The sequence below is a fragment of the Penicillium cataractarum genome (assembly GCF_028827025.1).
Source record: "Penicillium cataractarum strain IBT 29864 chromosome Unknown utg000001l, whole genome shotgun sequence".
Lineage (NCBI taxonomy): Eukaryota > Fungi > Ascomycota > Eurotiomycetes > Eurotiales > Aspergillaceae > Penicillium > Penicillium cataractarum.
Genome location: NW_026622737.1, coordinates 4,672,304 through 4,685,450, shown reverse-complemented (window position 1 = coordinate 4,685,450; position 13,147 = coordinate 4,672,304). Strand labels below are relative to the sequence as shown.

The 13,147-nt window shown below is 51.7% G+C and overlaps 6 protein-coding genes across 6 annotated transcripts; 4 read left to right on the top strand and 2 right to left on the bottom strand.

Annotated features, from left to right (window-relative positions):
- Positions 1-273: 273 nt before the first annotated feature.
- N7496_001639 (uncharacterized protein) lies at positions 274-2,316 on the top strand (the record flags this gene model as incomplete). Its single annotated transcript, XM_056694570.1, has 8 exons — positions 274-686; positions 761-1,186; positions 1,251-1,328; positions 1,382-1,614; positions 1,682-1,793; positions 1,847-1,951; positions 2,012-2,193; positions 2,267-2,316. 8 exons carry the CDS (start codon positions 274-276, stop codon positions 2,314-2,316), a joined length of 1,599 nt encoding a protein of 532 aa, XP_056561299.1.
- A 1,036-nt stretch (positions 2,317-3,352) lies between these two features.
- Positions 3,353-3,863, top strand: N7496_001638 (uncharacterized protein; the record flags this gene model as incomplete). The annotated part of the gene is made up of 2 exons (XM_056694569.1): positions 3,353-3,418; positions 3,498-3,863. 2 exons carry the CDS (start codon positions 3,353-3,355, stop codon positions 3,861-3,863), a joined length of 432 nt encoding a protein of 143 aa, XP_056561298.1.
- Positions 3,864-4,440: 577 nt separating this feature from the next.
- On the bottom strand, positions 4,441-5,623 carry N7496_001637 (homoserine dehydrogenase; the record flags this gene model as incomplete). The annotated part of the gene is made up of 2 exons (XM_056694568.1): positions 4,441-5,519; positions 5,590-5,623. 2 exons carry the CDS (start codon positions 5,621-5,623, stop codon positions 4,441-4,443), a joined length of 1,113 nt encoding a protein of 370 aa, XP_056561297.1.
- A 324-nt stretch (positions 5,624-5,947) lies between these two features.
- On the top strand, positions 5,948-7,009 carry N7496_001636 (CCDC174 family protein; the record flags this gene model as incomplete). The annotated part of the gene is made up of 1 exon (XM_056694567.1): positions 5,948-7,009. The coding sequence occupies one exon, from the start codon at positions 5,948-5,950 to the stop codon at positions 7,007-7,009; it is 1,062 nt and encodes a 353-aa protein (XP_056561296.1).
- Positions 7,010-7,569: 560 nt separating this feature from the next.
- N7496_001635 (NRPS-like enzyme) lies at positions 7,570-9,288 on the top strand (the record flags this gene model as incomplete). The annotated part of the gene is made up of 1 exon (XM_056694566.1): positions 7,570-9,288. One exon carries the CDS (start codon positions 7,570-7,572, stop codon positions 9,286-9,288), a length of 1,719 nt encoding a protein of 572 aa, XP_056561295.1.
- Positions 9,289-9,785: 497 nt separating this feature from the next.
- On the bottom strand, positions 9,786-12,722 carry N7496_001634 (putative DUF221 domain protein; the record flags this gene model as incomplete). The annotated part of the gene is made up of 2 exons (XM_056694565.1): positions 9,786-12,557; positions 12,627-12,722. 2 exons carry the CDS (start codon positions 12,720-12,722, stop codon positions 9,786-9,788), a joined length of 2,868 nt encoding a protein of 955 aa, XP_056561294.1.
- Between the last annotated feature and the right edge of the window lie 425 nt (positions 12,723-13,147).

Genomic DNA, 13,147 nt, shown 5'->3' with positions numbered 1-13,147 from the left:
TCTGCTGTCGTGACCGTCGAGGACCAGGATTCCTCGACCACTGTGCACTGCACACGCATGCTGGGTGATTCATCCCCCTCCTACCCCACCGAGCCCCGCCATTCCCGGGCGACCACGTCAAGAACGCAAGGGATTCCAAATTAAAAAAAAAAAAAAGTCAAGAGCCGCATTGCACGTGAGGTGGTGCTCGCTACTCCCTTGGAAACCTCGTATCCCAAACCCACCCCACTGCGACCTTCATATCGAAAAATCCCCGGATGGCCTGACGCGCTCATGGCCCTGCGCTCGTCTGCCGACCAGGCCGAACGCGCCGCCGACGGCTTCAGCTCCTTTCGTGCCCCTCTTCCCGAACATGCCACCGAGATCACCGGTCTGATCTCTGACTTTTACGCTATCAGTTCGTCCCTATCGAGCCTGGATGACCTCTCCAAAGATCCTCGTTATCGCCGTAGTTGGGCGCTTGTCCACCCCGATGTGGAATTGCTGCGCTCGAGTCTGAAGTACACCATCGAAGATATACTGGACTTTTTCAACCGGTTAGACGGCGGTCATGCCTCGTCAGATACGTACCAACGAACATGGTTGTCGATAGAACGGTTCTTCTGGAACGAGGCCCAGTACTCGCTGGGTACTCGCTTGGCCAAGTATAAGAGCTTTCTCAGGGAGCTCGTCGACGCGGTGAGAGAGTAAGCAATACCCCGCAGATTATAACCGTCAAAGAGAAAATTGCTGTAGTAAGAGGTCTGACTGATCATCGTAGCCCCCGCCATGAATCTCCGCTCCTCGCAGTTTCCCGCAGTAACACGAAAGTGTTACTCGTGGAGCAAGAGAAGCGCCTCGCACCGCGACTCGCTCGCCTCTCGCTGGGTCGTAAGCCACCATCTACCGGAAGTACCAGCACGGATCAGCCTAGTCCTCGAAAGGAACGTCGACCACCGCTTCGACAACGATCGTACGAGAGAAGCCGTCCACCACATGTATCCCCTCAGTCCCCGACATCACCATCCTCGGCATCTTTCTCCGATTTCCCTCCTTCTGTCCCGGAGGTGCCGAGCTCGCCTCTGGGATCTGCTTCGGCAACGGGTACTAGTCAATCCACTCATTCGGATGTAATTGAATACCATTGGGTTAAAGAAGTCTTTTCGACCTATGACACCGAGACACCAATCCCCCCAGGACGAGAAAGGTGGGAGAAGACCTCGCTCACACGATCAGACCATCATAGTATAGTTCACTAACAATCGTAATAGAGCCGGCTGCTTTGGCGACGCACACGCTGGGATCAAACCGTGGCTTCGAGAGCAAGGTTTCGACTTGCTCCTTGAATTGTAAGGCATTCCACAGACTTTGTCATGGCAATTCATAAGTTAACCCTCCACAGAGCCTTTAATGACGACTCGAATATGACTGTATTCTTCTACCTGCGAGAACGAGACCATCGCGTGCGTATTGTCTGCAAGGTCCCGCATAGGTCCCGACCGAGCGATTACTATTGTTTGCCGTTGAATCTATTGGAAGTCATTCGGGAAGGGTCCTGCCTCCAGCTGTGCCGCAGACGTCATGGCGGCAGTGAGCTTGTCTTGTGGGCAAGCATTCAATTTACAACCATGGAGAGTACGTACCACCAAAAGCTAGAAACTTGGAGATGTTGAGACCGGCAAGCTAACCGACTTATCATTAGGCATGGTTGCGTTCTACGTAGCGTTTTTGGCCCTCCGTTCTCAAGACGCTGGTCATCCCGTCGAGGATATCCGTGACTATGAGTTGGAAGGTGAACGACAAATATATGGCGGGTGAGTCAATTCTCATACTCCAGCCCTAAGAAGCCTCGTCTAACCAGCGACAGTCAAATTATCGACGACGATTATGCTCATGCTCTTCGTGTTTACCGTGACAAGACAACCAAATCTGTCAGGCTACAGGCCTCTGTCCACAAAGGGGATATGGACCAGTAAGTGATGCGCCATAACCAAGCCGTATAGAAGCGATCTTCTAATTGTACCAACTACAGCACCCCCGTCTGGACTGCTTTTATCACCTCCCACCTTAGCCGACGCAGCTGGCTGCGTGTCGTCGACCATCGAACCGTCATCATTCGTAATCTGAAGCCTATCGTTCTGATACCAGCTGATGACTATACACCCCCGCTGAACGATCGCAATGAATATGAGCTGACATTTGCAACCACCGAGGGTACGTTCTATTCTGCTTTTTTCTTTCCGTCCAGATCCTTTACAACAGAACTAACTAAATGCCCAAACTACAGATGCTGATTCCTTCTTGGACCAAATGGAAGCCCTGGCGGCCAAATATTAGCGCAACTGCGTTGCTGCACCTCAGGCTTCTGGCAACATTGTTCCACCGAGCCTTGGTTATGACTGATGAGTTTATGCTGATATGATTGTCATGAACAAGATCAAAAGTTGGATTTGGGGGGCTATCTTGGTGCTTCTCATGGTGGCGCCATTGGTATTTTGATCTTGTTTGGAATTATTTTGGCGGGATCTGGTGGTATCCTTTATATTGGACGAGTTGTAATTGGATTGTGGCTAGGATAGGTGCTGTGCTGGTCTTCAGAGTCATATTTGCCATTTAGCTTTTCTCTTGGAGATAAATCTATATTGATGACCTTTATGCTATATACATAGCAGGAAATTCCACTATAAACACTTCGCTTAGAGCTATTTATCGTTGCAAATAGCATGTCCAATCCCTCTGCTGATAAATTGCCTAATCGGGCTCAGTCCGCTCAAGTCCGCAGCCTCGCGGTTCGTTCTGCCTTACTCCACCCGTTCTTAGCTTCCCACACCTTCCGAGCTACGACAGTGAGGCTCCTCCCTGGACCCTCGAAACCCTTCCTCTCCTTCATTTGAACTCTCCAAAGTCAGCTGTCTCATTCCCTACAGCTCCCCTAGCCCCTGCATCCCGAGCTTCCTCGGCTGCTCCGACACCGCCTTCTTACCTCCGCATCGCGAGCCGTCCTAACTTCGTTCCTTTCCCCAGGCTCCAGACAGGGACTGTGCGGGGAGGGGCGCGTGTTCTGGAATACCTCTTAACTCGGAGTTCCAAGCGCACTTGTGTGCTCTGCGCTGTGCACTGGACCCCCCTTCGGACGTCCCACCTGCCCCAGGCAGAGTATCGTATTACCCCGGATTATGGGGAGTGGGGAGGACAGCATCACACAGGACTAGCGGACTGCGTCAATTTCCGAGACATCAGGCTTGTGAGGGGGTCACTGGCCAACAATACAAAGGTCTAAGAGAGGAAGGTATCGAGCTCTATTGCCCGTTTCGCAAGCAGCGACTGCAGACTCGGTCATCGGGGACCTTGTCGAGGTAGCCAGCCATAGATTATGGCGTGGTACTCCATTCTCCCGCCGCAGCTCATCCAATTTGAGAGCTGGGCAGTGCGCATCTTCGTATGTCAATCTTCTTTCTCATGGTTGGAGAAGTATTCTCCCGTTCAAACACGCCGGCTGACTTCTCCGCTTGCTATAGTTCCTCCTCGGCCTCATCACCATCGTCCCATGGGCAGCTCTCATCGTCTTCGACGCTGGTCTCTATATCTACCGCATGATTCTATGGGAATTTCCCTGGATCGGAGGACGCGCGCGGGGCCATCAACGGCCACGGGCACCGAGTTTGCAGGAACGGCCTGGCGGGCAAAGACGGGCATTTGGGTTGTGCGGCGTCGAGACGGATTCTGGGGATAGTGACTCTGGAAAGTCCGGACATACGTCAAGGAGCAAAGGTACGGTGAGGAGTCAAGATGCTGGGAGGGAGAATACTGCTCCTACTGCCGATGGTCATACTTCTTTCGGGGCTGACGGAGACGTGAAACGCCGATTGACGCGACGAGCTTGATTGCTTTTTCTTTGAGGATTTTACTGTTATTACACAGATCACGGTCTGTTTGCGAGTTTTGTCATGCTGGAGTTTGTGGCGTTTATTTCCTGCGACCTGTTAAGGCGATACCCATGTTGGCAGTCTCATATGGTACGCCCACCTCGATCGAGACTGACCACACTTGACCAAGCTTCAGTTATACTTATTGTGAATATATTTATGATTCTTCTACACTGTGGTGCCGACCGACAACCCCGGTTCAGCAATCCATGTGGAAAGAGTGCAATCCTCATATGCAGACAAGCAAGATAGCGGTCTGACTATGGAAATAATCCTCGATATTCATTCTCTGAGAAAGAGATGATCTTTGGATGCAATCCCAGAGAACCTAACACTAACTGTCCCAGTCATGCATATCCCAGGAGGAAAACACACGACGACGACGAAGGAGCAGCATGTGGAACATCTCTCTACCCTTCAATTAAAAGAAGCGTACATATAAAATGGTCGTATTCTTCAGCGCTGACATTTCAATTGCTTTTCATGACGAATTTTCAAGTCGTTGGATATCTAGTTACTTTTATTCTGTATAGAATTACTGCAGGCGCTGCACGACCTTGATCAGATCGGCCGAGACACCCATGGCAGTAACGTCACCACCGGCACCGGCACCCTGCACGATCAACGGGTTGGCACCGTACCGCTTGGTGTAGAAGCTGATGATGTTGTCACTGCCCTTCAGACCAGCGATAGCGCTATCCTTCTCGAAAGTCTGCAGACCAACCTTGACGCTCTTGGCAGCAACGTCGATGCTACCAACGTAACGCACAACCTTGCCCTCCTTCTCGGCAGTGTCCTTGATGTTAGCCATCTGAGCATCAAACTCTGGCAGACGCTTCATGAACTCGGCAATGCCGTCGGACGAAGAAGGCAACGAGGCCAGCTCGGTAGGGATGAGAGACTCAATAGGGAATGAGTCCGGGCTGGAAACCTCCAGACCAGCCAGACGGGCCAGGATGGTCAGCTTGCGGGCGACGTCCATGCCGTTCAGATCATCACGAGGGTCAGGCTCGGTGTAGCCAAGCTCCTTGGCCTGGGCAACGACGGTGCTCCACTTGGCATCCGAAGAGCCGGAGGCCGGGGCAAAGGTGTTGAAGAGGAAAGAGAGAGTACCGGAGAAGACACCCTCGATGCGAGTAACCTCATCGCCAGTAGCGACTAGGTCCTTAAGGGTCGACAGCACGGGCAGACCAGCACCGACAGTGCTCTCGTGGTAGACGAGGGCCTTGCCCTCCGCGGCAGAGGCGAAGATATCCTTCCACAGGGAGAGGTCATCGGAGAAACCCTTCTTGTTGGGGGTCACGATTGAGATGCCCTTCTTCAGGAATGTGGGGTACTGGCGGGCGAGGTTGATGTCGGAGGTGTTGTCAACCAGGATAGCACGTCCGGGGGCAGATGCAAGGTAGGTAGCAATCTCCTCGGCGGGCAGGGCACCGGTCTTGGTCAGAGAAGGGCCTGCGGCGGCGGTTGCCCAGTCGGCCGCGGGAATGGCCGGTGAGTAGGCCGGTGTCGGAGCGAGGAGGGTCTGCGAAGAACGGGCGAGGAGGACGAGCTTGGGAGCATTGGGGAGGCGGGCAAGCTGGGAGAGGAACGCAGTGCCAACACCGCCGACGCCTGGAAGGAAATATTAGAGGGAATTCCATAGATGAAGCATGAAGCTTTAAATTGCGGAGGGGTATCCTACCAATAATGCCGAGATAGATAGGGTTGGCGGACATGTTGATGGAAACGGTCAATTGGATAGTTCTGGGGGTATATTTAAAATCAGGGATATGTGAAGATGCACAGATTTTGACCGTATGGAACAAGTGACAATTAGAAAATCAGAAATAAGAGAATAGAAGGATTGAGTCAAAGATCCTCGAGCTCGTCACTTCGTGGGGCCCGCGGGGCATCTGCTAAGTCAGCGGATGACTCAGCCATTTCAGCCTGTGAAACCAGGCCGAAACTCTTATCGCGCTATCGATATCGTTATCGACTCCGGAGATTGTTCTCGACTCCGTCCTTTCAACATTCACGTGCGGAGCTGCAACAGCTACATCATGGCCTCGGAACAGTCATCGCTGTACGGCAAACCCAAGGCCAAATCATCTAAGACACAAGAGATCACATCATCGTCCAACCTCGCTTTCACCAGCCAACTATCCTCCCTCATCTCCCAGGGCTCTGGCACAACCTCTCACGGACGCCCACGACCATCCAAGACCTCCAAAAGCGACCTTTTCGCAAAGAAAAACAAAGGCGCCGAGAAGCGCGCTGCTGCAGATCTCCAGGATGATGACCACCATGTCTCCAATCAAGTACATAAGCGAAGCCGTGACATTGGGGCAATCGATGGCGCCACCTTGAATCGATCCAAGCAACGGATGGCGAAGAAAGTGCGCATGTACGAGGATATGAAGAAGGGAGTGCACCTCACTGGTGAAGATAGTGATGAGGATGGAGGAGACGATTACATATCACGATTGCGACGCAGAGAGAAAGCCGGACTGGTCGACTTTGATACGAAATGGGCCGACGAGGAGCGCAAGAAAAGTGGCTCCGGTGACGAAGACGAAGAAAATGAGGACGACGACAATGCTTCCGTTGTTTCCTACGAAGACGAGTTTGGTCGAACGCGTCACGGCACCAGGGCCGAGGCTGCACGCGCAGCCCGCACCAAAGAGGAAGAAGAGAATCGCGGTCGAGCTACAGAGGAACGCTGGCGACCCTCACGGCCAGAAAACCTGATCTACGGTGAAGCCATTCAATCCCAAGCTTTCAATCCAGACGCGAACATCGCGGCGCAAATGGCCCGCCTCGCAGCCAAGCGAGACCTATCACCCGAGCCGGAATTTGCACACTACGACGCCGATGCCGAAGTTCGCAATCGCGGAACGGGCTTCTATGCATTTTCACAGGACCAGGAGGAAAGAAAGAAGCAGATGGAGGAGTTGAAGAAGGCTCGCGAGGAGACGCAGCGGCGGCGAGAGAAATTGGCAGCCAGGGAGGCTGAGCGACGGGCTGAACTCGAAGAGCGACGACGACAAATTCAGGTACTCCGGAATAGGAGACTTGCGGAACAATCTATGGCCACGTTGGTGACTCCGCCGCCGGAAACATGAGTTAATGGTCATTGAGATTCCTTTTTATGACATTCAACGATACCCTTTTTTATCTTACCAGCTTTATCATCACAACGAATCAATATCTCTAATTCGTAAAACGCGTTCAGATTCCACTATGTCGAAGATCCTTTTCCTTTTGAAGCTATAGTTGCGAAGGATGGGACGCTAAATTGCCCAAAACGCCTAGTGCCAGGCCACTTGTCATTCTAGCCCGTTCATTGAAGAGCCTTGGTTTCTTTCCAAGCATATGTCATATTGCGTTCTCTGGGACTGTTGTCGGCCTGTCAGCTTTGCCGACCAATCAGTTTCAAATCTCCAGTCGGAGCTGAGCCGCTAGCAGGTTGGGGGCTACTACAGCATCAAAGTCTTGGCATGGTGAGATTTGATATTTTATTTAATGAAGACCGCGCCTTTTTCCTCTCTAAAGTCTTCTCACTCTTCGTGATTGTGATCTTATCTGATTTCCATCTTATCAAAGGTACTTTCTACCCAACCCAGTCAATTGGGAACTATAGCGGGACCTAATCTTAGCTCAGAAAGGCAACACCAATAACAAAATGGCTTCTCTTGATGAAGTAACACGAGCTCCCAAACTCATTCCAACTCTTCTTGATGAAGTCGCCTTGCTGGACCCAGAAAAACCTTTCGCCGAGATACCCATCTCTCCTACAGGCTACGGCCTCGGAACCAGAAAAATCACCTATCGCAAACTAGCCAACGCCGTAAACGCCATCTCCCACTGGCTCATCAATACTCTCGGCCCTGGCAAAAACTTCCCAACAATATCCTACCTCGGACCCAACGATCTAAGTCACAACATAGTCCTCATCGCCTCCATAAAAGCCGGCTACAAACTCCTCCTCACATCCCCGCGCTACGGAACAATCGGCCAAGCCCGATTAATGAAAGAAACACAATGCAGTCATCTCCTAATTTCATCCGCAAGCCCAAGTACCCCAGCAACAGCCATCGCCGCAGAACACGGCAGTCTACAAATATGGACACTGCCCGATCTGGCAGAACTATACGATGTTGAGTGCGAGTTCGCATATACAAAGACCTATTCACAAGCCAAAGATGAACCCCTCGTGGTAATCCATACCTCTGGGACATCCGGTTTCCCCAAACCAATCCTGTGGACGCACGAGTTTGGCTATTCATTCGGTCGTCAGCGAGAACTACGGCCACCCGTCGGTTTCGAGTTACTCGATACTTATATGACGAGCACGCGTATGCTGAGCATGTGTCCGCCTTTCCATGCGGGATTGCTATTCGCCAGTCTGTTTCTTACTTTTTATAGTGGGAATACCATCATTTACCCACCAGCTGGGTTACCGGCTAGTATCGAGACAGCGGCGGGAGTCGTGAGGAACTCGTCACCGCCTGTGGAGTGTCTTTTCTTGTTACCCGTTCACATGGATGAACTCGGTGGTGATAGTGCGCTTGTGGAAGACGTGGTGTGCGGGGGAGTCCAAACGGTCGTTTGGGCTGGTGGGTCCGTGATGCAGTCATCTATCGATAGAGTCTCAGCGCGTCTACGACTGTTTACGTGTCTAGGATCAACAGAGACGGGCATGTGGCCTTCAATTCGTCATTTGGAAGGAAACAACAATCCAGACGACTTTACCTCGTTGTGTTTCCATCCACAGGCGAATATCGAGTTCCGCCGTCAAACGGATGATCTGTATTCGGCTGTTTTCGTGAGAAATCCGAGTTCAGAGGACAAACAGTCTATTTTCTGTGTCTTCCCTGAACTGGACGAGTTCGATACTAAGGATTTATTCCGACTTGTTTCTGGGACGGCGGAGGAGAGATTCTGGACGCATCATGGTCGCAGTGATGATTTGCAGTGTTTCCATTCAGGAGGGAAATGGCATCCTGTTTCGACGGAGCGTCGGATTCTTGCTGAGCATCCGGGTCTTATTCAGGAGGTTCTTGTTATCGGGACGGGTCTTGATAAGTCGGTGGTTTTACTAGAACCTACTGCCAAACTTCGTCTTCAGCTTGATGCAAGACAGGGAGGTGGAGATGAAACAACAGTGAAGGTGTCGGGCGGGGACTTCATGGATCAGATTTGGCTGACAATCGAGGGGATCAACAAAGACCTCCCTGTTTATGCTCGAGTGGAACGGAGTCGGATTATTGTTACAGATGTGGCACGGCCAATGTTGAGGACTGGCAAGGGGAATGTTCAGCGCAAGCAGACTGTTCAGGAGTATGAAAGGGAGATTCAGAACGTCTCGTCACTGGCTGAGGTCCAGAACGAGTCTTATTGAGTCTGTTCTATGATTAATGTTACATTCTAGAGTTGTATAGATTGGGGTTGGACTCTGGCTGTTTACAATAAAGAACCATCAAAGTCAAGGTCTCTTTGCAACATCCTCCACTGAAGGGTGATTTTACAATAGATCACATTCAGACCACTCGAATCGAAGTCTTCCAGACCCCAACCCCTTTTAGCTCTTATTCAACTTGAAATATTCATCCAATAAAATGTGATTTTGTACAATAGAGATGCTATTTTCACAGACCCCTTCAACCCAGAGGTCAAAAGGTAAAATATTCGTAATATCGTATCCAACAGATGTATGTACAGAAGAACAACCAGGCCCCTCCAACGCCTCAACAGCCGCCCTTCGCCCAAAAGAAAATCGCCAAAACAAACAAGACCGAAAAAATGAGATAAATATATGCACACAGAGATGATTTTCACAGAGATGAGAGAAAAGCGCCAGACATGCCGATGCCGGTACAGTCAGGAACTCTCTACTCTCTACCGGGTTCCACGGTACGCCTCGTACGAAGTCTGATACGGATCATCGTCCTGTTGGACAGGACCGTATCCACCGGTCCGCCAGCGGTCGAGCGGATTCATGTCTACCTGTCCGGGTGTCTGTGCGTGACTCAGTAGACGATCCCCAATGTCGTCTGATGCGTACGCCCCATTACCGCTGTCGCCTCGGGAGAGTGGGACACGGAAGGCTGGGTGGATGTGGCCCTGACCCTGGTCTGGATCTTGGTATCCTTCTTGCAACTTCAATCCCGGTAACGAAGGGAGAGATGGTGCGGGCGAGGAGGCGCGTGATGAAGAAGGGGACCATTCGCCGCCGAGCATGCTGCGCGGTGTTTGCGAGCGCTCCGTCATCAAATCCTCTGGTCTGCCATAAATACCACCGCCGAATTCGTCGCGGAAGTCGGCCCGGTCCTTGAAGTATGAGAAGTCTAGGTGGGCTTCGGGGACGACTTCGAATGGAGCGGGCTCGGCCTTGCCTGGTTGTGAGGGGAGCATGGGGTTCATGGCGATGTCGGAGTATTCGTTGTTCATGTCGCCGTGGTCTAGTCGGCCCTGGTAGATCTCCTTAAGAGCTTCAGCGGCCTTGGCGTGGACCATCGGTGTCATGAGGGGTTTGTAGAGGGCTGGGTGACCGAATTTGGAGTTGAGGCGATCAGCGGCCTTTTTGCTTATCTTCGACCCGCCGATGGCTTCGGCGTCGGTGAGGTTGGCGCGGTTATAGTACATGATGTCGGCGTCGAAGGTCTTCATGCAGTAGAACTTGAAGCCCAGCATCAGGAACGGTAATGGGATGATGCAGAAGACCATGGTCCAGGTACCCTGAACCTTTGCGACGAGTGCAACGATGACATTGGCGAGAATGCTTGCAAAGACGAGTCGGTTGAACAGGGCACGCCAAAAGGCTCCGGCTGACTCGTTCTTGGTCACGAACACGTACATGAGCAAGTACTTCTTCAGCATGGCATCGACACCAAAGTAGAGTGCCGTCACAGGCAGCACAATGGGCTGGAGGGTGGCGAAGCACAATGCAACAGTTGCGTAGAACAGGAAGTAGTTGTAGTAGCTGGCATAGTCAAACGAGGGCGGAGCGGTCCACTCAATCGACTGGCGAGGTGTAGGCGCGAGGAAAGTCTTGGCGAACCAGACCCAGGCCAAACTGATCATTTGCACCAGGTCAATGGTAGCTCCCAAGTTGCGCTGCAGAATGTAAGTCACCCAGAAAGGCGAGACGGTACACAATGCACTCATCAACTTCTGGTACAGGTTACTGTCGACAATAGCCTGCCAAGCGCCCTCATCAGTGTTAGTCTTGTCAATCACAGCGGAGACAAAGGCCCACGCAGCAGAGAATAGCGAGAAAACAACCAAGTTGTTGAACACGAAGAACGCATACAACTGGCCCAAGACGTGTCGTTCCCGTGAAGTCTTGGTCTTGCTACCACTCTGGATCGAAAGGCGTCGGAAAATAATCGGCAACACCAGGTATACGAGTGAAGTAATTGCAGGAGATGCAATACCCTGAACAGCAGCCCAGACCGTGGGATTTGCCGAGAGCGAAGTTTGAAACTTTGGCCAAACGGAACCCAAGTTGTTCAAGTTGGACAAGAACACCGCAATGAGAGCGTTAGGAACGATCCACACGAGAGTGAGAGCAGTAACCCAAATGACATTGAGGAAACGCTTCCACTTGCGCGCCTTCTTGGACAAGGGCAAGTTCTCCCAGATAAGATCACTGGGTCGAGGTGCAAGAGCAATCGTGGTGCCCTTGGGATGCTTGTTCCGGGCAGTCCATGCCACGGCATGCGCATGCTCGATATTCTCCCAACTGGCAAATCCATACGGCATCGCATTACGGCGATCAATAGAGGCCCGTCCGTGCTTGATTTCTTCCTCCAAGACGCGGATTCGCACGGTCAGGTAATCAATAGCATCCACCTTGCCACCGGGATGCTTGTTTCGCTGACTCTTGGGCGGACGCATGGTGGGTCGTTTAGCGGGCAATTGGTCGGGACGTTTGAGGTATTTGGCGAGGACAGATTCCAATTCACGGACATTATCCTCGTGCTCTTTAATGATAACGGGCAAGTCACGCACATTGCGGCCAATGGCAGCCCGGGGAAGGGCAGCCGTAGGATTGACCTCATCGGTGATGCGCAGAATGCCTTCATCAGAGCGGTCCGAGGGAGGAATATCGGAGACCATCAGGGTTCGCGCATGCAGACTCCGCTGATACTCCGAGCTCTGGAAGTACTGTCGTCGAAGATCCCTGACAGCCTTGTAATTCCTCCACAAGAAGAACGCCAGGATAATATCGAAGCTCCAAGCGCACACGACTTGACTCCAGATAGCGGTTGGATTCGTTACAAAGAGCGGAGTCATTTTGCTCAATGCCGTCGAGGCGCTGGATCCAGTCGTTTTACTTTGCGAGATATTAACCGGAATAAGAACCAGACATCCGATGATGCTGATGAAGATGAAGATGTTGCGACACATCTTGGTGAAGCGCAAGAAGATGGCAGCGTCCAATCCGACGGTCTCGATGAGTTGCGGTTCACGGGTATTGATCACAGGCTTGACCCAGGAGAAAAAGCCCTTGCCCACCGGGGGAGGAGCATGTTTGCGATCGGCATGTTTCACTTTGGGCGCATAGACGACGTTGTGACGGGGTCGGAAGAGGGAGAAGAGTAAAGCGAGGAGGACGGAGATGCCGATAGAGGTACCTAGTGAGGCCCAGATAGCGCTGACTTGGAACTGTGTGTAGCTAGTCAGTATACATTTAATCCTCTCTCTCTCTGTGTGTTTGCGACAATCCAAACATACCTGGGAGTAAAAAGGATTCGAAATCAGCGTGAGAAACTTGTCAGTCCCAGACTCTTCGGCCCGAGGCCATAAGCTTTGTCGCAGATCCAAATCCATCACGTCCCGCCAGAAAAAGATCACCAGAAAAACGAAAGACAAGTCGACATGAATGTGGACGAGAAGTGTACGGGATGTAGTCGAGTAGAGAATTGCAAAGCGACCGACAAGTAGCGGAGCGGAGGGAGACCAAAAGAGAGAAGGAAAAAGCGGAGTGATGACGGAAAAACGAAGGATGATCAACGATGTGAGACAAGCAAGTCCAAGAATGAAAGAAAAGTGGGTTTCTGACGGGGGGTCCAGACTCTAGACTGGTTTAGCTCGGTTATTATTAGAAGAGACAAGTTGATCGATAGTCAAAGAGTCAATAGTCAATAATGAATAATGAATAATAGGCGGCATTGCCGATCAGCCGTTAACCGAGAAGAGCTCGATGCAACAGCCACGTCTAAAAATCAACAATGACAGGGTCAGCAGTTTAATCC